The sequence below is a fragment of the Mesocricetus auratus genome, unplaced genomic scaffold (assembly GCF_017639785.1).
Source record: "Mesocricetus auratus isolate SY011 unplaced genomic scaffold, BCM_Maur_2.0 Super-Scaffold_100004, whole genome shotgun sequence".
NCBI lineage: Eukaryota > Metazoa > Chordata > Mammalia > Rodentia > Cricetidae > Mesocricetus > Mesocricetus auratus.
In genome coordinates, this window is record NW_024429189.1 from 94,244,823 (window position 1) to 94,270,069 (window position 25,247).

At 48.7% G+C, this 25,247-nt stretch overlaps 1 protein-coding gene across 1 annotated transcript; it reads right to left on the reverse strand.

The window, feature by feature from the left end:
- Window positions 1-933: 933 nt before the first annotated feature.
- On the reverse strand, window positions 934-23,268 carry Mall (mal, T cell differentiation protein like). The gene is made up of 4 exons (XM_005068595.4): window positions 23,089-23,268; window positions 7,104-7,271; window positions 5,640-5,762; window positions 934-2,418 (listed from the first exon to the last, which is right to left on the reverse strand). The coding sequence occupies exons 1-4, from the start codon at window positions 23,197-23,199 to the stop codon at window positions 2,356-2,358; spliced, it is 465 nt and encodes a 154-aa protein (XP_005068652.1). The 5' UTR covers window positions 23,200-23,268; the 3' UTR covers window positions 934-2,355.
- Window positions 23,269-25,247: the final 1,979 nt, after the last annotated feature.

The following is a 25,247-nucleotide window of genomic DNA, read 5'->3' on the forward strand; positions in this document are numbered from 1 at the left end:
ACTTCCCTGCAGGGTCTTGGGGAGACTCCAGCTGAGAAGGGAGGAGGCAATGCTGCAGCTGCAGGTAAGCTAAGGGTAGCCAGGCTTGGGTTGAGCTCTATGCAGTGAGTGGGGCAGGTTTGTCTTGGGAGCTGAACAAGACTTGTATTATGGGAGGAGGGAAGGAAGAATGGGAAATGAGTCAGGATCCACACAAAAGCTCAGCCAGGCTTTGATGGAGGCCGTTCTGTCTCCCCAGCTCTGGCTGGTGGGGCGCCAACTGTGTCTAATTGTTTGAGGGTTGAACTTGCCCCCAAATGATGGTGACACCATAACCCAGGGCCCTGGAGTCTGGTTCTACCTTCCGTAACAAGACAAAATGATTGTGGTTCTGCCCTTGGGGACTGTGGAAGTTTGAATAAGAATGGCTCCCACAGGCTCATATATTTAAATGTTTGGTCCTCGGTGGAACTGTTTGGGAAGGATTAAGAAGTGTGGCCTTGTTGGAAGAGGTGTGCCACTTGGGGTGGGCTTAGCTCTCTCTCTCTCTCTCTCTGTCTCTCTCTGTCTCTCTCTCTCTCTCTGTCTCTGTCTCTGTCTCTCTGTCTCCTCTCTTCTCCTCTCCTCTCCCCCTCCCCTCTGCAACTTGCAGATCAGACGTGGGTTCTTAGCAACTTCTTCAGCACCGTACGTGCCATCACATACTCTGCCGTGATAATCATGGACTAATCCTCTGAAACTTTAAGCAAGCCCCCAACTAAATGCTTCCTTTTATAAGTTCCCTTAGTCATAGTGTCTTTTCGCAGCAACAGAACACTATGACAGAGACTTAGCTATCAAAGCTTAAAACAATTCCAAAGGTGGTTTTGATGAGATTTCATAGTAAACTCAAAACACAAAAAATGATGGCTGAGGCCAGCTTCCAGCAATATCAAGGGGACAGATTCCACTCTCCACTATACAAACATCTTTTATTTGCATGTGGCCATTCAGGAAATATTCCATGGTGAACATCACAAACAGCTGCCAGACTACAAAATAAGAGATAGGTGTTGACTTCTCAAGATGTCAGGGCAATTAGTAAGTGACTGGTAAACAATAGTGAGGCCGAGTTGCACCCCTCACCCCTCCCAACACACCCGAATGGAGAAAACTTAGATTCAGTTCATTCCCTTTTGGCAATTATCTATTTAGGGAGTCGTGGGACTGTGTCCTGTTGGCCTGTTGGGTGAGAAAACCCAGTCATGCTGGCCCCTTGGCAAGGGGCTGAGACCCTCCCGGGTGGTGACAGGTTGGAAAGCCCAGCTTGCTCTGGGAGTATTCACTTGACTTCATACTTTTCTTCTCACAAGGCCTGTTCTTAGAAAAATGACCTCCAAACACAAACTCCCTTCCATGATGAATCCTGAAGACTGGCCCCATCCAGAGGGTGCCCAGGAAGAGTTAGGGGCACACAGAAGTCAGCACAGACCTCCAGAGGGGTCCTTCCAGAACCGGTGCCACAATATAGCAACTACTGCTTCCTGCTGTGTTTCTGGGAGGAGCTGGAAGGTAAATCCATGGTAAATCTCCTTTGTTGAAGTCTTTCCCGAAGGAGGAGAAATCTTCTGGTCTTTAAATTGGTCTATGAGGCTCCACACAGGCACACTGAACCCAGCAGTTTCTGAGGTACCTGGCTTATGCATTAACTGGCTGTGTCTTTCCCATTCTGGGACTCCCCAAACCCAACTGTGTATTTCTCCCATAAATTTACCCTCAGAATTGGTTTTATATACATTTTCCTTGGATCTTTAATGCAGAGGAAGTAGGGGTGAGGTTGGGGTAAATAGGCAGGGCTGGACAACTGCTCCAGGGCAGCTGCAGAGGCTACAAGGAAGGTCCATGCGAGGGCGTTAGACCTCAGGCCTTCATGGAGCCTCGATTATTTTGGAAAATAGGATTGAATATTTCTAAACTTATCGTGGGGAGCACCATTGCCGAGACAAAAGGTCCTAAACAGGTGTGATTGGCAGAGCTGGTATTTTGAACGGTGAGGAGTTCAAAGTTGGTTTTCTTGAAAAGTGAGTTCATGGTCAGGAAACTTGAAGAGGCAGTCATCTTCAGGGAGGGGGTGGGATGGCTCTTCAGGGTAGGGGCCAGTCATTGTTGGTGGCAGAACAGTTTTCTCATAGTCACCATGAGGAGTAAGAATGTCCAAAGAGAAAAATGCCAAAGTGAGTCTCCTCACACATTTCAGAAAGATAGTCTGTTGACCCCATGGGTGGCTTGGTGGATCTTCCATTTATCACCTGAATGGGAAACGGCAGGACCTGCTTTGGGGGATAATCACACACAGCCCCCAGAAAGTGAGTCTCACTGGGTTGTTTCTCCTGCACTTCAGTGGTAATAGATGCTGAAGGCGTGCAGAATGTAGAGCAGGGTGGTGAGGAAGGCGAAGAACTGGAGGAAGACAGGCAGAGTTAGAGAGGGCAGTGTAGCCCCACCCTCAACCCCAGGGGCTCCGGATCCTCACCGGCCTTGTGTTCCCTGCGTGGCCTGAGAGCAGCAAGCACTGGCAGTCACTCTGCCCTCTGATATCCTCCAATTGTACAACCTGGGCCTCTTTACCTGTCTATAAATCTATCCTCCTCCCTCCCTGTCTGGGACCTGTGGCATGCTGAGCTGAGCCCATTTCCAATATGAGCCTCTGTGCTCAGGCCACTCCCACAGCTATTTTTTTTCTTTTTAATGATTTTTCGAGACAGGGTTTCTCTGTGGCTTTGGAGGCTGTCCTGGAACTAGCTCTTGTAGTCCAGGCTGGTCTCGAACTCACAGAGATCTGCCTGCCTCTGCCTCCCGAGTGCTGGGATTAAAGGCGTGCGCCATGCTCACTGGCCCTGAACTCTGCTAGGAGCACCTGTCTGTGAATGTCTCAGGTTCTCCCAGAGCTCTTAATGGCCCACAATGGTCTCCTAAAGCCATCCCTTCCAGCTACCAATGACAAAACCTCCTTCCATCTAACTGTCATGGCCAAAGCCAGCCTCAAAGTCTGCTATCTGACTAGCTCTTGGTATGTCCCCACCTCCTTTGTCTCAGCCACCATCATCCCTTACTAGGACTTCTCAGGTCCCCAGTTCATCTGCCGACCCTGCCTCTTCTATTTTGTTCCATCAGAAAAACATGACCATAATTAAAATTGGGCTTAAACTGACACAGTGGTTCTCCTTAGGATGGAGGTCACTCTATCCTCACTAGCCTTCCTTCTGTTCATTAATCCTCTGTTCCCATCTGTCATCCATCCACCCATCCATTCATCTGTCCATAAATCCATCTGTCCAGTCTGCCCATCTACCAATCCATTCATCCATCCACCCACCATCATGTATCCATCCATCCATGCATCATCCATCCATCCATCCATCCATCCATGCATCATCCATCCATCCATCCATGCATCATCCATCCATCCATCCATCATCCATCCATCCACCCACTCATCCATCCATCCATCCATCCATCCATGCATCATCCATCCATCCATCCATGCATCCATCATCCATCCATGCATCCATGCATCATCCATCCATCCACCCATCATCCATCCATCCATGTATCCATGCATCATCCATCCATCCACCCATTCATCCATCCATGCATCCATGCATCATCCATCCATCTATCATCCATCCATCCATCCATCATCCATCCATCCATCCATCATCCATCCATCCATCCATCCATGCATCATCCATCCATCCATCCATCATCCATCCATCATCCATCCATCCATCCATCCATCCATGCATCCATCCATCATCCATCCATCCATGCATCCATGCATCATCCATCCATCCATCCATCCATCCATGCATCCATCCATCATCCATCCATCCATCCATCCATCCATGCATCATCCATCATCCATCCATCCATCATCCATCCATCCATGCATCCATGCATCATCCATCCATCCATCCATCCACCCACTCATCCATCCATCCATGCATGCATCATCCATCCATCCATCCATCTACCCATCCATCCATCCATCCATCCATCCATGCATCCATGCATCATCCATCCATCCATCCACCCATCCATCCATCCATCCATGCATCCATGCATCATCCATCCATCCATCCATCCATCCATCATCCATCTATCCATCCATGCATCCATCATCCATCCATCATCCATCCATCCATCATCCATCCATCCATGCATCCATGCATCGTCCATCCATCCATCCATCATCCATCCATCCATGCATCCATGCATCATCCATCCATCCATCCACCCATCCATCCATCCATCCATGCATCCATGCATCATCCATCCATCCATGCATCATCCACCCACTCATCCACCCATCCATCCATGCATCATCCATCCATGCATCCACGCATCATCCATCCATCCATCCATCCATCCATCCATCCATCCAACAACAAATAGCTTCAAAGCCCAAATAGCTACTGTTACAGCAGTGAGCAAGACATGAAAAAGTTCTTGCCATTAAGACGTATGTGGTGACACATGCCTTTAATGTTGCATCCAGGTGACTAAGTCAGGAGAAAGACAAGTCTGAGGCCAGCCTGGCTACATGGTGAGGCACTGTCACAAATATGAAAATAAGTAAATAAATATACCTGCCTCACAGTGGTTACATTTTTTAGCAAGAAGCCAGGTGAGCAGGTCCTCTACAAATAGTCCATATGGGAATAAAGCTGGGAGAGTAGGAGGCAGAGTGGACAAAGTGGGATGTTGGGTGAGGGTTGTGGAAGGGTGGTGTTTGGTGGGAAAGGAGCTTGCCTTGCTGATCTGATATGTGGACAACACTACCTAGATCCTGAATGACAGAGTATGTCTTTCTGGGGATAGCAATGAAGCCTGATCGGGAGCCAGCAGCAGTGGCAAGGCTACCCAAAGACCTTCCCTGGGACTATGAGTTTAATGAAATCCAAGAGCTTTGACAAAAAAGGAAGGGGTCAGGGAGGGTGGAAGGCAGCTGGGGAATGCTGTGGCCTTCCCAGGGGCCCAGAGTATCTGTCTGGTACCCTGTTCTTACTCTGGAGACAGTGCCCCCCAATGCAGCCTTTGCCTGTAGCATGGCGTGGGAGCCTGTGGAAGTCAAAGGTGACATGGGTCATTCACACTTGGCTTCCTGTCACAAGAGAGCATCATTTCACAGTAGAGGAAGATACAGGTGGGCTCAGAAGCCTACCACTTGTGTGCCACTGCCTGGGCATCAGGCTCTTTTCACAATTTGCTGTGCCCATCTTGCCTTAGCTTCCATCACTTAGCAATGACATTTCTGTGGACTTTTCTGTCATTGAAACAAAGGACCTAGAATAGCTGACTGTGCCCAGCAACTCAGGCTCCATTGCAAGGCAGCTGAGCCACTTAGCAGACATCAGCAAGAAAAGGAAAATGTGGTTCTGTTAATCTGGGGAAAGAACAAGATTTTGATGACTGTGGGGAGCAGGCTGAGTGGGACAAACACAAGACAAGAGGTGGCCCTTGCAGTTTGGACACATGCACACATATACACTGTCCTTCCTTCAGTCTCCTGCAGCCTGACACAGCTGTACAAAACACTCGTGACAGCGTTGAACTGCATGTAATAAATGCCCTCCCTGTGCGCATGTCTGTGTCATTGCCATAGGTGCACAGCTACTCACTGAGGCTGAAGTATTGATGTAGTATTGGGTTGTGTCACCATTCTCAGAAGTGATAGTGGCGTGTACTTGCAGGACAGCGGCACTCATGTACAGGATGCCTGTGGTTCCATGGTACAGACTGTCCTGGAAATGCAGAGCAGAGGCAGGGACCAATGTTATTCAACTGAGCACCTCCCCTCTCTCTTCCTACACAGTAGGGAGGAGGGGGAGAGAAGCAAACCAATCCCCTACTGCCCTTTCTTTGTAGCCCCTGTGTGTGTGTGTGTGTGTGTGTGTGTGTGTGTGTGTGTGCTTGTGTGTGTGTATGTGTGATATGTGTGGTGTGTGTGTGTATGTGTGTGTGTGTGTGTGTGTGTGCGTGTGTTGGGGAGGGGACACAGGACACATGTGGAGGTCAGGGGATAACTTGTGGTAGTTGGTGCTCTCCTTCTACAAGGTGAGTTCCAGGGATTGAACCCACGTTGCCAGGTTTGGCAGCAGACCCTTTCACTTGCTAAGCCAACTCGATAGCCCCTGATCTTAGTTTTGATTCTCTATGTTCTGTGGTCAACACAACAGGAATGTCCTGCTGAGACTGAGATGTTCATTAGCTCTTGAAGGAATGTACATCATCTGATCTGCATTTTGTAACCTCTAAGAAAGTGTAGATTACACACCTTGTGGCATGCCCTTGGAAGGCAGAAATTCTCTTGTCCCCAGTGCTCATCTCACCATGGGATCACTGGGGTCACAGATGTGACCCACTTCACAGGGCTTTTTGAAGGTTATAGAGATCAAATGAAGGTCTTTACGCTTTCACTTTACTGGCTAAGCCATCACCCCAGTCCAGATTATTTTTAAGAGACAGGGTCTTCCTATGTTGCCTAGACTGGCCTTGAACATCTAGGTTCAATATATCCTCTTGTCTCAGCCTTTTAAGTCACTGGGAGACTATAGGTACACACTGCTTTACAATATGTTTTAGTTTCATCCAAGTGTTTGGGTGTTTTGCCTACATATGTATGTGTAGGTATAGATAAGCATATATATGTATATGTATTTCTATACACCACATACATACCATGTCCATGGAGGCCAAAAGAAGGATGTCAGATTCCCCCCCTGGAGTTACAGAAGGATGTGAGCCTTCTGTGGATGCTGGGAACTAAACCTGAGTCCTCTGCAAGAGCAACAAGTGCTCTTTACTGCTGAGCTATTTCTCCAGGTAATAGTTTTAACTTCAGGAAAGTGTGTACAATCCTAACTAGGAAGGGGTGGAGGGAAATACAAGGAAAGGTTTACAAATATGTTTTCACTTTGAATTAGTAATCAGCACAGTAAAATCAGAAGCCTCGGTTTTCTAGGCATCTATTCCCAGTAGGGTCTCTAATCCCAGAACGCCCATTCTCCCTCCCCACCTGGAGAAGCCCACTGTCCTTTCACACCAGGACACCAGTCCAGGGGTGCCCCACCCCTGGTTCTTACCAGGACCCTCCATGACTGGAAACGTTTGTAAAACCCCAACAAGTAGGACATCAAGAACATCAGGGAGATGAGAAACGAGGTGAGTGACACATACAGCACCCATCCGTGCAGCAAAGGTTTCGCTATGTGTGTAGCAGCCACCAACGTCCAGACCAAGAACCCAAACACCTGTAAGAAGAGAAAAACGCAGAAGGGGCTTCGTTTGTGTTTTAGTTAGGGTTTCCACTGCTGTGAAGAGACACCATGACCAGGGCAACTCTCACAAGGAAAGCATTTAATCGTGGGGGCTCACTTACAGTTTCAGAGGTTCACTTAATTATCATCATGGCAGGGAGTATGGCATCGTGCCGGCAGAGGTGGCGCTGGAGCTGAGACTGCTACATCTTACAGGCAAAAGGAAATCAACTAACTGGGCGGTATCCTGAGTATAGGAAATCTCAAAGTCCGCCCCACAGTGACCCACTTCCAACAGAAGGCATGGCCCAGATTAAAGGTGTGTCCTCCAGCCTCAAGGTCAGGATTAAAGGTGTGTGCCATCCAGTCTCCTCCCACAAGACCGACCACACTTCCTCCAACAAGACCACACCTTCTAATAGCGCCACTCCCTATGAGTTTATGGGTGCCAAATACATTCAAACTACACAGTTTGCTAGTGTGCGGGTGGGAGGGGGTCCCTTTGCAGAACTTCCCTCACTAAAAGCTGATCTAGGGGGTCAGAAAGTAGACTGAGGAGTTTGCACTCAACCCTAACACCCGGAGTTTCATCTCTGGAACCCACATCAAGAACCCACTCCCCCAAGTTGTTCTACACATGTGCATCCTGGCATGTGTCCTTGTGCACACAGAGGAAGGCTGGCGTCTCTGAATCGCGGTCAAGTTCAATCCTGTAAAATTAAAGGCGTTGACTAGCCTTGCAAAAGGAGAGAATCTCCAGTCAAGTCTGACCATGTCTTTTAGTCTAAACAGTGTTGATAAATAGTTTTTAAGATGGTCTGAACAAGTTGTCAAAATCTAAAACAGGACTTTTCACATGAAAAAGATTAATTTTTTTTCTTTAGAAATCCATGACTCAGTGACTCAGAGTGTACAGATTGAGCTGTGACGGCATCTTTTAAAAGGACCCGGAGGAGCTGGAGAGATGGCTTAGCAGTTAAGAGTGCTGGCCACTCTTCCAGAGGACCCAGGGTTGACTCCTAGCACTCACACGATGACTCACTATTTGGGACTCCTTGCGTGGGATCTGACACCCTCTACTGGGCTCCTTGGACACCAAAATTGTGCGGGCAAAACATGCATACATGTAAGTAAGAGGACCTAGAGTCCATAGCAAGTCTCTTCCTCTCCACCAACCCCATGCCAGCCTGTGGCAGGCTCCTCTCAGTTGCTTCTTCCCCTGCCCACTGAGGGCCTTCCTGACCCTGGGAGCACTTGGCTTAGGGTCCTCAGGTCATAGTGACTGATGTTGTGGGATCAGTTGCCAGTGTTTAGTGTAGTTCCAGTTAATACCTCTAACTCTGTCTGGGTATTTGTTGTCTCCTTATCAGGGGCACTCACCCTATCTCCCTCTTCTTTCTGCAAGTGTCTCCTTTTCTCCAACTGCACCCAGCTGTGGTGGGTGATACAGGGCTGTGGTGGGTGATGCAGGGCTGTGGGGTAGAGGGAGTCAGGGTTGTGGTGGGTGATGCGGGACTGTGGGGTTGGGAGAGTCAGGGCTGTGGTGGGTGATGTAGGGCTGTGGGGTGAGGGGAGCCAGGACAGTGGGGGGATGAACCGGGGCTGTGGTGGGTGATCCCCTACTTCGGTAGGGGAGCCAGGGCTGTGGTGAGGGAGCCAAGACTGTGATGGTTGGTTTTGGCTATGGTAGAGGGAGCAGGACTGTGGGGGAAGCCAGGCTCTGGTGGAGGGGGCAGGGTTGTAAGGTTCACTTGAAAGCCTGGAGGGAGAGAGTCCATATAGGCACTACATGATTTTGTTGGTTTATTTCATTTTCTTAGCAGATCTCCTTCCAGGTGACTCTTTGGTGGGCCACTGAAGTACCCTTGGCTCTCCATCTCCTCAATTTCATTAAAATGGGGCCTTTGTTTTAAAAAGGTTCACTTACTTTTGTTTTACATGCATGGGTGTTTTACCTGCATGGTATGTCAGTGTGCTGCATTTGTAGTACCCTTGGAAACCAGAAGAGGAGAGGATGTTGGATCCTCTGGAAATTGAGTTACAGACTGCTATTAGCTGCCGTGTGGGCTCTGGGAACCAAACCCAGGTTCTCTGGAAGGACAGCTGGTGTTAACCTCAGAACCATCTTCCCCGCTCTAAACTGTGCCTTTAAGGAGAACATTAACTTGTGACATCAGGAACTTGTCTCTGTCCCTTTCTCAGTGACCTTCAATACCACACATGCACCTGTCCACTGGAGATCTCTTCTTAGGACTCCCTGTGTAGGGGCTGACTCACGTGGGGACTCACTCACTTTGTCTAATTCAGCTGAAAATCACGCTGTGTAGGGGCTGACTCGTGTGGGACTCACTCACTTTGTCTAATTCAGCTGAAAATCACGCTGTGTAGGGGCTGACTCGCGTGGGACTCACTCACTTTGTCTAATTCAGCTGAAAATCACGCTGCCTTCAGACTCTGCTTCTCCCAGCACATCCCTACCCTCAGGAACTAGCGTGGCCTACAACCAACCAGCATACAGATACGGTCACTCAGGCTATCCCTTGTAAGAGTTTCGTGACTGTTGCCTTGAAGAAAAGTACTTTTGTCTTTACGGAGAATCCTGGGTTCTTAAGGAGAAAGCAGGATGAGCTGGGGTGAGAAGCTGACCACAGGCAAGGGTGAAAGTGCGGCTCTCACAGCGTGGGACCAGCTCCAGCATCCTGGCCGCCTCTTGGTGAAGATGCTGAGAACAAGGGACTGTTGCACTCACCCCTAAAGGAGACATCTACATCACCTGCTTCAAGACCCAAAGAACATGGTCGATGAGGGGTGCAGATAAAGTGTAGGAGCTGGAGGAAAGGGAGGAGTGTTGTGAACTGTGGTCTTCCAGACGTGGCATAGTCATTGCAGTCATGAATGCATCACCACTGTATCTGCCTGCACAAGACCTACACAAGAACGGGCCCATCCACGCTCTGCCATGGATAAGGAAGGGACTCATGAAGGTCTGTCCTTGCCTCTGGAGCTACTAGCAGGTAACGGTTGCTGGGGGTGGGGTGGCATTTTCATCAGTAGTGTAACCCAAGTTGTGGTAAATAATCCTCCCACCCATGCTTCTGTAAGCTGTCCTGATTAAACTCAATTAGTGAACAAAAACTAAACAAAGTGTAGAAGGGATACTGTTTGGGAAGATGACCAGTAGGAGTGGAGGCAGAAATGACAAGAGGGCAATGTGGGGTGGATGTGGCCAAAACACACTGCATGTGAGTGTGAAATTTTCCTAAAATTTTAAATTTAATTTAAAAGGCCTATTAACTCTGGGAACAAATTTCCCCCACCTTAAACAATCAATGTCCAAGTGAGGTTTTGGAAGTTCTGGCCTGGATCTGGAAGTGTCTATGGTGAACAGCGATGACTTGTCATAGGGAAAGGGTGTCTGGGGCCTGGAGGCCTGTCCTATGCCCCCCACTCCCGTCACATCCCCACTAATGAAATCACAGGGAGAGGACAGCACTCCCAGGCACTTGACAAGCGTCCTTCCTGATGAGTTGAAGGGAATGTAGAAATGTGCTGGCATCAATACCCAGACCATGATAGCTGTTAGTGGGAATACCGTTTGGGGCTGTAAAACCAGTGCTTACACACATTAGACCTTAGAGGGCAGTGAGTGGTCTGTGTTACTGACTATAAACCCAGGAAGGGCCTGGACTGGAACAAAGCATGTGTAAGGGTGAGGGGTATTGGGATACACTGTCTGAATGAATCTACTCACTGGGAACTTCACAGTTTGTAAAACTCTATCCACTCAAACGTCTCACTTAATCTGTTGTGAAACTCTCAGTCTACCTATGTCAGCCAGGCTGCCTCTGTCCCTCTGCCCCTGTCAGAGCTGAGAAGGAATCCCCAACCCTGTCCTGCGATCAGAAGCTGCTTGTGTGTACATTATTTGTCCTTGTGAATTTAGTCACCACCACCATCTAGAGGGCCCATTTGGACCTTTGTCCTCTGGTTTCCAACCAAGGATTGGGAATCCCTGTTCCCACCGTTCACTTTTACACCAAAGAACTCTAAGCATGGGGAATCTACTCAAGTTACATGGAAATGTTTTTAAAAATAGTCCTGCTGTAAAATTGCAATGCGGAGGAATGTTGTTTGACTCTTACTTCCACACCCCTCTGCTTTCTAAACTGCAGATGGGATCGGGAGTTGAAGCCCAGAGGTGTTTGGTGTCTTACCTCTACCCCAAGAAGTCTAGGTTAGGAACTTGATTTTCCACTTCTGTTTAAAAGCTCATATTTAACTTCACAGATTCTCCTGGCCGCCTACACTGCTCTCCCCTTTTAGCCCCCGTTTTACATTTCCCAAGAACAGGGCATATTTTTAGCTGGTGTGACCCGACCCCCACTACACTCACTCACACACACACACACACACACACACACACGGATATTATATCACAGTTAGACATTTAGAATAAGTGTGTCTCAAGTACAGCCCCGGCAGGGTCTTATGAAGAAAATGTACTTTCCTCGTAGATATCTTTCCCAAAGGACTAAACTCAAAGGCCCTTTTAAGGTAGCATAGTAGCTCATGCCTTTAATTCCAGCACGCAGGAGGCAGAGACAAGTGGGTCTCTGAGTATGAGACCAGTCTGGTCTACATAGAAAGTTCCAGGAGGACTAGAGCTGCATACTAAGACCCTATCTCAAACCAAGAAATGTAGGATAGAGTTGAATCAAAGGCATGGTCATGCATCTTAGAGTATAACCCATTGTTAGGAGCTGGTGAGGTTGCTCAGTGGTTAGGAACACACACTTCTCTTGCAGAGGACCTGAGTTCAGTTGGACTATGTTGGGTAGCTCATACTTTCGTTACTCCAGGGTGAGGAGCATCCCACATCCCTGGGCACTCATGAGCATGTACCTCCCTATCTACACATACACATTGTGGAGAATGTTGAGGAGTGGGTGAGGTTGAGGGGGCAAGTCTGGGCACGGTATCACCAGATAGTGAGAAACCCCTAGCGGCTCATGGGTTCAGACCGAACATGGGACCTTTAAGGTTCTATTGGACACAATAGCTGCAAGTGTTAGCATCAGTTAAGTTGAAATACAAGAGCTCAAAAGAATAGTTGGGCTTTTTTGTTTGTTTTTTATTTTTTGTGGTTTATTTCATTTGTTTTTGAGACAGGGTTTCTCAGTGTAACAGTCCTGGCTGTTCTGGAACTCATTCTGTAGTCCAGGCTGGCCTCAAACTCACAGAGATCCATCTGCTTTTGCCTCCTGAGTGCTGGCATTAAAGGGTCGTGCCACCATGTGTCAGTTTTGGGACGTCCTTACTGTCTTTGAAAACAGCTTAATGAAGGAAAAGAATCCAAAATATGGCACAGTGATAAAGAGCTTCTAGTATATATGGGGGGCTGGGGTGCGGCTCAACGGTGGAAATTTTGCCTGGCGTCATCTATGCCGTGGGGTCAGTTCCCAATACCACAAAACAAAACAGAAAACACCAAAATCAAAACAGAAACCCAGAGGAGCTTGGCACCGCCTTAGGGCAGGGCTCTGAGTTCTGTGGGTTCCTGGAACTCTCTGTGGACTCAGACAGCTCAGCGGTCTGGGCCAAGCCTTAGAGATGCTGCCTGAAGTGGCCAGGGGAGCTGTGTTATTGGAAGCTCTCCAGATGGTGCTGCTGAAACCAAAGCCCTCGGCCAGTTTCCTTTGCTTCCACTTTGCCCCATTCAGATCTCCACACTGTGTATCTGGGTTGGAATCCCAGCTCTACCGGGGGTTTATGTAACCTACCTGTGCCTCTGCATCCATCAGACAGAGGAGGAAGTCTCTCTGGTTCCGGTCATTGGGGTTCCTAGATAAAGCTAACTAGTCTCGCTTTGGCCTGTGGAGAGTGTCAGATAGCCACTATCCAAGAACAAGAGGAATGGTGCACAGGAGAGAATCAGAAGAGCAGGTGCCTAGCTGGTCTTGTCGAGGGGTGGGAAGTTTGCATCCAAGGGTGGGGACGAGTGCAATAGTATTTGGAGGGTTTAGACCCTTTTCACATAACAGATGAAGCCTTTTAAAATGCACTCATACACACACACACACACACACACACATGCTTGCACACATACAATTTTTTCCCTATAAATTTAAGAAACTCACAGACCCCCCCCCACACACACATGTCCATCTGTAACTTGTAATTAAAGTTCAGGTTAAATATCTGATTTTTTGTTCGATTTGTCATTTCTTTTTTGCTTGTTTGATTTTGTTTTTGAGACAGGTTCTCACTATGTAGCTGTAGCTATACTGGAACTTACTAGGTAGACCAAGCTGCCCTCATGTTCACAGAGATCCTCCTGCCTCTACTGAGTGCTGGGATTAAAGCCCTGTGCCATCATGCCTGGCAAACACCTGCGTTATCAGCAACCCTGCTATTTTGGAAACACTGATCAACACATTAATTTAAATTACTCCACTCAGTGACTTCACTTTTCCAAATTGTCCTACACATGGTATGGGTGAACAAACGAAGAATGTACATGGTTTCTTGTTGCGTCTTGGTTAGATACAGAAAAGACAGGAACTGACCCAAATGCTCATCTAGAGGACACCAACTAAAGCAGCCATGCCTGCCAGAGCAGAACCCTCTGCAGCCTTCCGAAGGTAGAAGGGAAGTGTTTACTTCAGGAAATGGAACAAGACCCAGCAGATCACAGTGTGCCCAGTAGGTTCAGATTTATGTGCAACCGGAGGAAAAGGAACAGAGAGTATTTCTGGACTGAGACCTTGTCTCAGCTTCAGAGAGAACCGATTGGCTTGAGGACAGGTTTCTCTCCTTCTCCCCACAACCAGCAGGGGACAGATTTTTCAATATGGGACCACGGTTGTATTTAAAATGATCCAAAACAAATAATGCACAAAAATTCAAAAGCACGAGAAGAAAGTGCTAGGCTGCATGAAGGGGGCTCCCAAAGTATCCCAGATGAGACCTGCCTTCCCAGGCAACGCAGTGGAGTGAGTGGTGCTGGCGAGGGCCCGGTCCAGGCAGAGAGAGACTACCTGAGTGGTGGCCCCGGATGTAGCAGGGATATACAGGCATCAGATCTGCACCGTGGGCTTCTAAGCCAGAGTGGCTTCAGTGTGGGGCAGACAGACAGCTGAGAAGGGGAGGTACGCCGAAGGTAGAACTGGTGGCAGGTTTCTCTGCATAGCTGGGTGGCATTTCAGTAGGGCAGGTCTCACGCCCTGCCAATACCACATTCCTTTCTTCCCTACCTGTCTTAGTTTTCATGACAGATTCCTCCCTTACTTGGTTCTTGGGTGACAACACAGTGTAGCATGAATTCCCATGAACTTAGAGGAAAAAGTCAAACCAAATTATGGGCGAGGCTCATAAAATAGGGCAGGGTTCCCATAACTACTGACAGCGTGGGAGGAGTGGGCCCCACATAGGACTCATTCAGGTGTGGTTCACAGTGGGAACCCCAATGTCCTGAAGGCTCTCTGTGACACTGTGATGCTTCAAGATAAAGAAAACTGTGGTCCCTTGAGTTGAGGCTGATGGAATCCAGGGACTTTGGGACAGTTCCTCTTTTTTAAAAACTGTACTAAGTTATATTGATTCTCAGCCTTTGGGCTAAAATAAAGTGTAAAAATCATACTAAAATGCACAAGTTCCCATCTGAGCCATTTGAAGGTTGTGACTTCATGTTAATGCTTCATTGACCAACATGAAGAAATCAAATAGACCAGAGTGGAAAGGACGGCAGTGCGATGTCCAAGAAAAAGGAAATACTGTTTCCAGAGTCTTTTGTTTACACATACACACACACTCCAGTTGCCGTGGAATTGTGTCTCTTCCCGTGAAGCACAGTCAACTGTGGAAGACTGTCCTCTGGCATGCCTCCCTGACTCTAAGCCAAGGGCTTTTGTAGTCTCCTGTCATAGCCAGCCTATCCTGGATGTGTCTCCCTCACAGCAGTAACCCTGTGGGTAAGGAGCTCAAGGCCAGGGGCATGAGGTTAATGGGAGGCTAAGAAATGCTGGGACCTTGATGGCAAGTGTGAGCTACCCGCAGGGTGGCAAAGGGAGCCAAAGCCAGAGCAGTGGGAGGGGCCCTAGGTGTCCTTTCTACCCGTGTCGTAGAATGCAACACATTGGCTTCTTGGAGGAAGCAAAGCCAAAATATAAACGTGGAGAGTTACAACCTGCATCAGACAAGGAGAGTGCTATTCTACAGCTCCATCTGGGCGTAGGAAGCCTGGGGATTTTATTCAGGGGACTTACATATGTTCATATAGGGTGGGTCCATGTCCGAGCATGCTCAGTTTAAGGTCATAATTTAAAAAGAAAAGAGTAGACACATTATGGTAGGGGGTGGTATTTAGCGCAAAATCTCAGAGCAGGTAAGCAAAGATTAAAGGGACAGGCAGGGAAGCCCCCAAGCATGCTCAGTTAACACCTGAAAGCTTTAGCTGAAAAATAAACAGAATTTGGAGGTGCATTAGCAGAGGTAACTGACTTTCTTAGTCACTAACACAAGGACTACACTCAATGGAATGGGCTCTGGTGAAGGCAGAGGCCCACAGGCAGCACTGGCCTCCTCCAGAGGAGTTGGGTGTTCCTGGGCAGGCCCTGTTCACTGCAGGCCTCTGTGGAGTGGTTAGTTCTGAGACATTAGTTCTCACGAGGTGCTGCATGTAGCCTAACACACTGTCCAGGCAGCTTTCTGAAGCATGGTCAGATAGCCACGTTTCCTTTGCCTCGGGCGGGAAACAGTTCTGAGAGGCCAAGGGACTTCGCCAAGGACCTCACCTCCATCAGGACCCTAAAACAGCAATCATTGTATGGCATGTCCATGTTCAGTAAATACACACAGGACTTACAGATTCGGAGTCATTCTGTTCTGACTCATGGTGAGAGCGTTTTTCTCTTTGTGGCTTTAAGGTTAGCAGGAAATTGCTTGCCCAACCTGCCCAGGCCTCCTGTGAGACCATTTCTTCTTCTGGCCTCTTCAGATAGTGTGGGCTGGAGTCCCATGGGCCACTGCTTCTTACAGAACCGTCACATAAGGGCCCTGTAAGTGCTCTCCAGATCTGGCTGCAAGCCCAGGAAAACCTGGAGCAAACTGGCCTGCACTTCCTCCCTGCTCTGGGGGCTTCCTGCTCCAGGACCACACCCTCTCATTCAGACCTAGACTGACCCGAGTTTTATTGATCAAAATGCACAGATTTACAATGTAACATAAAATAGAATGACAAAAACAATCTTATCTACCCAAAGGCTGAGGGCACTTACTTTCCTGATTCTTCAAAATAAATTAAACATAAAACACTAGGTGTTAAAGAGGACTGTTTTTCATTTCTCTTCTCCCATTTGTGGATTTTAGGGAGTTAAACTTGCCCCTTGGTTACGGCTCCGCCACCCCCAGGCTTCAGAGCTACACCCATCCTTTCTCACTCTTTGGCTCAGGTTCCATGATTAAGTTCTCAGGAAACCCTGGGCTGTGCTCTAGACACCCACCGTCTCTGGGAACCCAGGCGTCCTTTGTGATGGGCACTCCTCTCCTTCACTCCATCAGGCACTGGCTCCCACTGATGTACCCCCAAGACCACCTCAGCTCAGCTGCAACCGGACCTTAGATGGCAGGGACCAGACTGGTCACCTCCAGAAAGCCCCCTGTCAAGCCCCAGGACCCCTCTTTTACTGTTACCCCTGACTTTGTCTCTCTCCTCCGCTTGCTGTCAGAGTCCTGAGTTTTTGAGGCAGCCTGGGCTTTGAGATCTTCATGTCCCCAGCATCAGGCACAAAGCCAGGTACCAAGAAGTCCCAAGCAGAGATTGTCACCTTGAGGAAGACAGGTCTCTGGGTACACTAGTCTGGTAGCACCAGCTGATACCTCCTGGGCCTGCCACAGTGGCCCAGCTATGAGCTGGCATTTCTTCCAAGAGCCTCAATGGATGGATGGTGGATGGATGGATGGATGGATGGATGGATGGATGGATGGATGTGGGGGGGGAGTGGATGGAGACAGAGGCTTATTTCCTTCACTGCCATCCACATCCTGCTCTATCGCCGCCCAGATCCCTGAAATTCTTAGAGAATGGCTATAATTCTGTATTTGGATTTTCCTTCTCCAACTGCTTCTTCCTCGTCCATTCCCCACATCCTTCCCCATCCTAAGCTGACCCAAAGCCCTGGCATAAAGTTGTGCCATTAAAGATGATGATGTTTAAATAAATCACTTGGCAGAGGACATCTAGATGGGTGGGGTTGAGGGTTATAAACCCTGCAGAGGTTGAATCGAAAGGAAAGTTCAGAAAACCCACCCACTCCCTGCAGACCATCCAGTCAGTTTCAGTACTGGCAGGGTTGGCTCTAGCTGGGCTCTGTATGGTTTCAGACTCTTAAGTATGACAAAATAGAAGCAGACTGAAGTCAAGGGAAACCGGGAATTTGGGATGGGGGTGGGATAGAATGAACCTCTTGGGGCATCTCAGTGGAGGTGAGCAGAAAGAAGAGCTTCCAGCATCAAACAGCGGCTCAGGCCTCCTCCCCCTTTTAACTAGCTGGCTCTCTCAGAATTTTCTCTCTTGCTGCTTTCTAATTAGGCATAAATCCAATTAAAGAGTAAACTAATGAGAAGGGTAAAGTTCAGGTGACTTCCTCACACTCCCATTCATAAAGCACTCCCCAAGGACAGTCACTGGGGTGAGCTCTCAGAGGCCACCTTTCAGCTTGCCAAATAGCTCAGGAGTCAACTGATACCACCCAGGCCAGGAGGTGATGGCCCTCTGCTCTCACAGACACTGGCCCTGCAGAGAGAGGCGGGGCTGGCTGCCATGCCCAACCCAGGCTTAGCCCCCAGTGCTGGCACGACCCAGAGCCCACACTCTGAATGGGGTGGAAAAATAAGTGGAGGTCTGTTCTCTTCTCAAACCACTGAGCTCCTCACCCTCAGAGGTTATTTTCTTTCTTTTTTCCTTTTCTTTTCTCTCTTTTTGTTTTTGTTTTTTAAAGACAGGGTGTCTTTGTGTAGCCTTGACTGTTCTGGAACTCATTCTGTAGATCAAACTGACGTCACAGAGATCTGCCTGTCTCTGCCTCCTGAGTGCTGGGGTTAAAGGCATGCACCACTATTGCCCAGCTAAGGTTGTTTTCAAGCAATGCTTTTTTTTGGCAAAAAAATTATTTAATTTTTTTTCATTTTACACACTAGTCTCAGTTACCCTCTGCCCTCCCACCCCCTCCTCTCCCACTCACCCCCTTTCACCCCTCTGAGGGGCTAAGGCCTCCCTTGATATAGCAAGTTGAGGCAGGACCAAGCCCCTCCCACCTGTATCAAGGCTGAGCAAGGTATCCCAATCGGCTCCAAAAAGCCAGTTCATGCACCAGGGATAAGTCCTGGTCCCACTCCCAGCTCCCCACAACAGACTGATCCACATAACTGTCACCCACATTCAGGGGGCTTTGTTCGGTCCCAGGCAGGTTCCCTAGCTGTCAGTCCATAGTCTGTGAGCTCCCACTAGCTTGGGTCAGCTGTCTCTGTAGTTTTCCCCATCATATCTTGCCCCCTTCCCCCCCCCCCCGCTTGTTCATATGATCCCTCCTTCCTCTCTCCAAATGAACTCCAGGAGCTCAGCCCAGTGCTTGGCTGTGGGTCACTGCATCTGCTTCCATCAGTTACTGGATGCAGGTTCTATGATGACAATTAGGGCAGTCACTAATCTGATTATAGGGGAAGGCCCGTTCAGACACGCTCTCCACTATTGCTAGGAGTCTTAGCTGGGGTCATCCTTGTGGCTTCCAGAGAAATTCCCTAGCAACTGGTTTCTCCCTAACCCCATAATGGCTCCCTCTATCAAGACATCCCTTTCATTGCTCACCGTGTCCCCATCCCCTCCCTTCCCAGTTTACCCAAGAGATCTTAACTATTTCCCTTTCCTGGGGCCCGCTATGTGTGTCCCTCTTAGGGTCCTCCTTGTTTCCTGGCTTCTCTGGGGTTGTGTGTCATAGCCTGGTTATCCTTTGCTTTATGTCTAGTATCAACTTATGAGTGAGTACATACCATGTTTGTCTTTCTGGCTCTGGGTTACCTCACTCAGGATGTTTCTTTTCTAGTTCCATGCATTTGCCCAAGTAGTACTTTTAAATAAGAAATCTAGATTCTCCACTACATTGAACAAAACCTCAGTTATGTTAAAGTTTCATGCCATGCTAGGGAAGCAGTAAAAATGCAAAACAAACAACAAAACATTTTCCAACCACCCTGTAAAACAATTTGTTAGTCTCTTAATAATAACAAAATAGACTCCCACTCTTCCACCTAGCAAGTTACACTTAGGCATTTTCCTCCAGAGAAGTGAAAAATGTACTCCAACAAAAGCCTGAACATGAATGCCAACAGCAGCTCTATTAGAAACTGCCAAGAACTGGAAACATTCAATAGAGATGGGTTAGATTATGAAAAAAAATCCTTATCGTGGAATATTACTCAGCAACAAAAAAGGAACAAGCTGTGAATCCAGACAACTCAGGTGGACATCAAGGACCAGGTGAGTCTAGAAAGGTCCTATACTGTTCAATTACATTTATTTATATAACTTTCTTGAACTAAAAAATTATCTGTATACGTACTTATTTCTAACAGACTGTTTGGAATAGTGAGAAGGAACACGGGATGGGTTGGGGGCCCACAGAGAGTAGCAAAAGGGGGGCTTTTGGTGTGATGAGACAGTCCTGAACCTTGGTTGTTCTCAGACAGATCTACAGGGGTAAACTGAAGATCTGTCTTGCCAACCTCAGTTTCCCAGTTTTAAAACTTTTTCTAGTTAGGAAAAACATGGCCACTGGGGAATTTCAGGGAATGCAAGTTCCTATAGAACCATCATTATCACAGAATAAAAAAGTTTCAAAATGTGAATTTTAATGCTGAAGATTGGTAAATAAAGCATTGCAGGCAATGGTCATTAGAGTAAGCTACTGGGAGCCTGAGCTACCCTACCTGGCCTGTCATCTTCAAGAGCCACAAAGAGCCAAAGTTGTACCTCCATGATAGAGTGTGGCTTATCGCCATCAGGGAAGACCCCAGTTTATTAGATTTGCTCTGACAATGAATCTGCCCACTGACTCCATGTGGTGCTCCACAACAACAGTTGGTGGTTGGGGGTAGGTCACTGAAGATAGCATTGTGTGATATCACCCCAACCTACTCCACTGCAGAATCACTGCCCCCTAGTTCTTGGGTACTGCTTTCTCTGCTCTGCAGTGGTGTCCTGGCCTCACTGCTTTCTAACCCATTCTATAGACCTTTGTCTCAGACCAGAAGACTAAGGAAGGGTCAGGAATACCTGGAGTCATGGTCCTTTCACATTGCTCCATGGATAGCCGAGGGGGCTACATCAGACTGCCCAAGCCAAAAACAGGTCTGAGCCAGACTGGTTCAGCACACATACACGTCTTCCTAGCTTCTGTTTATGGAATCCAAACTTGATCCTTTCCCCAACCTCGTCCCCTCTTTCCCATCTTCCATCTAGGCACACATGATTATTCTGGAGTCCTTGCTCACGGCAAGTACAATAGCGTGTGCAGAATGATGCACTCACCACACGCGCGTGCACACACACTCACACTCACACACACTCACACAAACACTATCACACACTCACATTCACACACTCACACACTCACGTTCACACTCACTCACACACAAACACTCACTCACACTCACAAACACACACTCACACTCACGCTCACATACACTCACACAAACACTATCACACACTCACATTCACACACTCACACACTCACGTTCACACTCACTCACACACAAACACTCACTCACACTCACAAACACTCACATACTCACACTCACACTCACACACACTTACACACTCACGTTCACACACACTCACACAAACACTCACACACACTCACTTATATTCACACTTACTCACACTCACTCACATTCACACACACTCACACTCATACACACACACACACACACACGCTGCACATGCTCCATCTGTGAACATATAACACATGCATGCATACAGGTTCCACCCACTTTTGCCTTTTCTAAGTTTTCAACAATGAATAAGGGTGACTTGCAAATTAAAAATAGAGCTACAGTGAGGAAACTTGGTACTGTCCCTAATGGACTAGTCCTTTCTCTAGAACACCAAGATGAAGGGGGGGGGGGACCCGCCCCAGACTGGAGGTGAAGGACAACCAAGCACAGTAAAGAGTTTTAACCTGGACCCTGGGCCAGAGAAAGGCCATTAGTGGGGAAATGATCAAGTATGACCGCAATGGCCAACAGCAGAGTGCTAATGCTAACTTCCTAGCGTGGGAGACCTGTGGGTTCAGAGTGAGACAGACTGCCTGTACTGCAACTGTGTCTTTAAGAGAAATCTAAAATTAATTAAAAATAAGTCAAGAAAGTCAAACCAATGACAATGTCCTCTTTTCCTCAAAGTCCCAGGACACCATGACAGTACTTTTCTAGGAATCCAACTGCAGGCGGACAGGTGGGGACATCTGTTGGCCCCTCAAGCACCAGCTCTCTACCTAGCTGCTTTCCTGCCTCAGCCTTCTGCCGGTGGCAACGCCCAGTGACAGGCTTGGGCCCCTTCCTGACCTGGGACAGACCATCTCTTCTTGCTGGTGCTGCATTTAAACCGCACAGAAAACATTTCCAAGTCTCTCTCCAGCCACAGAGACCCCTGGGCGGTAGCCACCCTTCCGACAATGACTGGCGTAACTGACAAGCATACTCTCAATAAAAAAGTGGCAGAGACGGCCTCTATCCTGTCATCCATGTGGCTGCTCCAAAGGGAGGGCCACACCCAGGGCCTGGCACACAGAGCTCAGGATGTGATCAGCCTGGCAGGATGCCCACGGCTGTGGGGGGGTTGGAAGAAACCTACCTCCTAGGTGGGGTCTCTGCCAAAGCCACCCAGCTATGGGACTCGGCCAGCTTGGCTTCCCTTTCTTGATTGACAAGAATGGCTGTTTTAACCAATTTGCCTAAAGTTCACTCAGTCAGCACCAACCTTTCATTCAGACCAAGAGAGTGGAAAGGTTGGCCACTGGTGCCAGTTTTATGTCGTATTCTGAGTCTTCCTCCCGACCCAGAGGCAGCACTGCCAAATTAAGAGCTCAGAAGAAAAATTCACGCACAAACTAGGTATGACAGAAAGCTCTGGGGAAGGCAGATGAGAGCAGGAGCAGAGGGAACCTGTTTTCTACTGGATGCATTGCTGAGCCCGGGCAGGGAATAATGCCCAGTTCTGCTATGGGGTGCCCCAGAGTCCGACAGTGACAAGTTCTCTGGGGTAACTTGGGCGGTTCAGGAGATTGTTTTATGGATGGCTCTGCCATGAACTCCCTCCTGTGTGGAACGCACATAAATCAAAGTTCAAAGTCAGCTGATGTACTTTGAGAAATCCTGGGAGAACTTCTTTTTGAAGGCCTTTTAGAGAGAGAGAGAGAGAGAGTCCCCTGGTTCTTTGAACTTTAGGCAAGTACAAACAGCTAGGGGGAAAGAAACCAGGTAATAGAATATTCTGAGGGGTCTGGGTAGTCTAGGAGGTGGCTGTGCACCTCCAACAAACAAGTGGCCGGGGGGAGGTTCCTCTTTGGGAAGGAGGAAAGTTCACTCTTGAGGGACACATCCTGCGGTCAGGCAGACAGTAGAGAAAGTGTAGCTAGCTGCCTTACCCCATCCCGGGAGAGGGTGGCGGTCGGTGGGTCAGTGGCTAGCGCTGGAATGGTTCTCAATCCCGCTCTGCCCCTCCCTCCCAGCTGGTGGCCGCAGCCACGGCCCCACTCACCAGCTCCGGTAGAAAGAAGGCAAAGGGGATGGTGACAAACACAGCAAGGACCCCTGAGGGCACGTCGGACGGGGCATAGCTGGTGGCCGGTGGTGTGTCCCGGGAAGCCATGCTGTCTCCTATGCCGGTATCCTTGCTCCGCGGCACTCGCCCGCCCCCGCAGTTGTTCAAGTATCACCTCCTGCCCGACAGACACACCCATCGGACGAGGGACGTCGCCTGGGAGGGGAAAAGAAAGGTTCCAGAAGAGCAGGTCCTTCTGCGGCTCTGTGGCCAGCCAGCCAGCCAGAGAGAGGGGACTGGACCCGTCTGTCTCCTGAAGGCTCTCTTCTAGACTTTCCCTCGTAAGGAAGTTTTGAATCCCGGAGCAAACGGGAGGTATCCAGCTATGCCCCTCCTAATCTTTACACTCAGTGTGTAAGCAGTGTTTTGCTTTTGCTAAGATAAAATCCATTTATGGAGGACCTACTATGTGTAGCCATCTACAGACACCTCTGGAGCTCAGACAGTCCAGAGTGTGGCTGTGTTATACTTCTCCAAGAGAGGATAGCAAAGAGGTCACAGAGTGTTCACAGATCGCCTTTCTTCCCATCAAGGCGACCCTGGGATTCTAATTGAGGGACTGAGGCTTTTCAACTCCTTTCTTCAGATACTTGGTGTTGCCCCATCTGAATTGCTCTTTGGGGTCCTGCTCTTGCTGTCTTCCTAGTCGAGCTAGGACACAGGGCTGGGGCCAGGCGGTTCCTTCCCAAGTAGAGCCCAGGGTTGGCTGCCTTGCTGTGTTTCCACACACAAAGCTGTTTCTTTCACACACAAAGCCGGGTCTGGAGACTGGGCCGCTTTCTTCTTTACCTTCCAATCCACTAACCTTCATTTTTCCACCGCCCCGAGGGAAGGCCTGGTGTCCCGGAGTCTTCTTCCTTCTCTCCTTGGCTCCAGCAGGGCAGCTGGAGAGCCTACCCAAGCAGAGGAAAGGATGCACAGGAGAGTTGTCCCCAGGACTGGGGTGACAGGATGTGTCTCATACCTAAGCAACAGCAGGGAATTCCATAGCCTGTACTGGGCAAGGGGGGAGGAGTAGCCAGTTAGCTCTGGGTCTGGGCACAGCCAGGGGGGGTGGGCAAATGAAGCTCAAAGCCAAGGCCTTGCAAGGAAAGGCAACAGGCTCCTCAGGAGACCTCAAGCAGCCTGTCCTCAACTCTTTCCAAGTCCCAGAGCTTACAGGCCACATGCTCAGGTCCCTCCCTATGCTGCTGACAGGATGGTCCCAAAGCCACCATTTTCTCCTGGAATCTCACCTCTCACCACCTTTTCTGAATGTCACGGACAGGCACCACACCACTCTTTGGGGTTGTCGGCCCCCTTTGATCTGACATGGCGCAGTGGGAAGCCTATTAGGGTGGAGTAAGAGTTACACACCGGTTCCAGGGATCGAACTAGGGTCGTCAGGCTGTAGGGATAAGTGTCTTTACCTGTAGAGCCACCTCCCTGGCCTAGAAACTATTCGTTCTGAGTCCACTGTGACATTAACTATGGACACAGTACTTCTAGAGCAGCTCGTAAACAAATACTACTGGCACAGATCCAGAGCATCACTGGTGCTTTTGGGGATGCCAGCCTCACTCCAGAGTCACTGAGAGGTACCGTCTCAAGGGAATATGGCAGTGCATGACAGAGCCAGCATAAGTATATGTACACACATGCACATTGTGCACTTGGGTAGGAGTCCCTGTACACAAACACACACACACAAAAGTTCTGGCAAAAGAGGTTATTCCAATAGGAAGCTTAAGACAGTAGAAATGAAGCAATAGAGACATGGATGGGAAGTATCTGGGTAAAGTATGGTTGAAAGCAAAAGCTGTAGTACTGTTGGTGATGTTTTTTTAACTTGTACGTTTCTAATACAACGACCACCTCACAGGGCAAGTGAGAAAGGGACCATGTGATAAGGTTTCTTCATCTGAAGTGGGAAATATTTTTATTTATTTATTCTTCTCTCATACAATGCATCCCAACCACAGCCTCCTCTTTCTCCACTCCTCCCAGCCAGCCCCCACTGCCCTCTCCCCCAGATCCCCTCCTCCCCCATTTCCATTCAGAAAAGAGCATGCTTCTCAGGAGTATCAGCTGACACGGCATAACAAGATGCAGTAAAA

Excerpts from the sequence above, each read along its gene's own strand:
- Mall (XM_005068595.4), bottom strand. The coding sequence starts at position 23,199 with ATGGCTTCCCGGGACACACCACCGGCCACCAGCTATGCCCCGTCCGAC. Across the intron at positions 7,272-23,088 it reads CCTTCTTTCTACCGGAGCTG|GTGTTTGGGTTCTTGGTCTG; the intron begins GTGAGTGGGGCC and ends CTCTTCTTACAG. Across the intron at positions 2,419-5,639 it reads ACATCAATACTTCAGCCTCA|TTCTTCGCCTTCCTCACCAC; the intron begins GTGAGTAGCTGT and ends GTCTTCCTCCAG.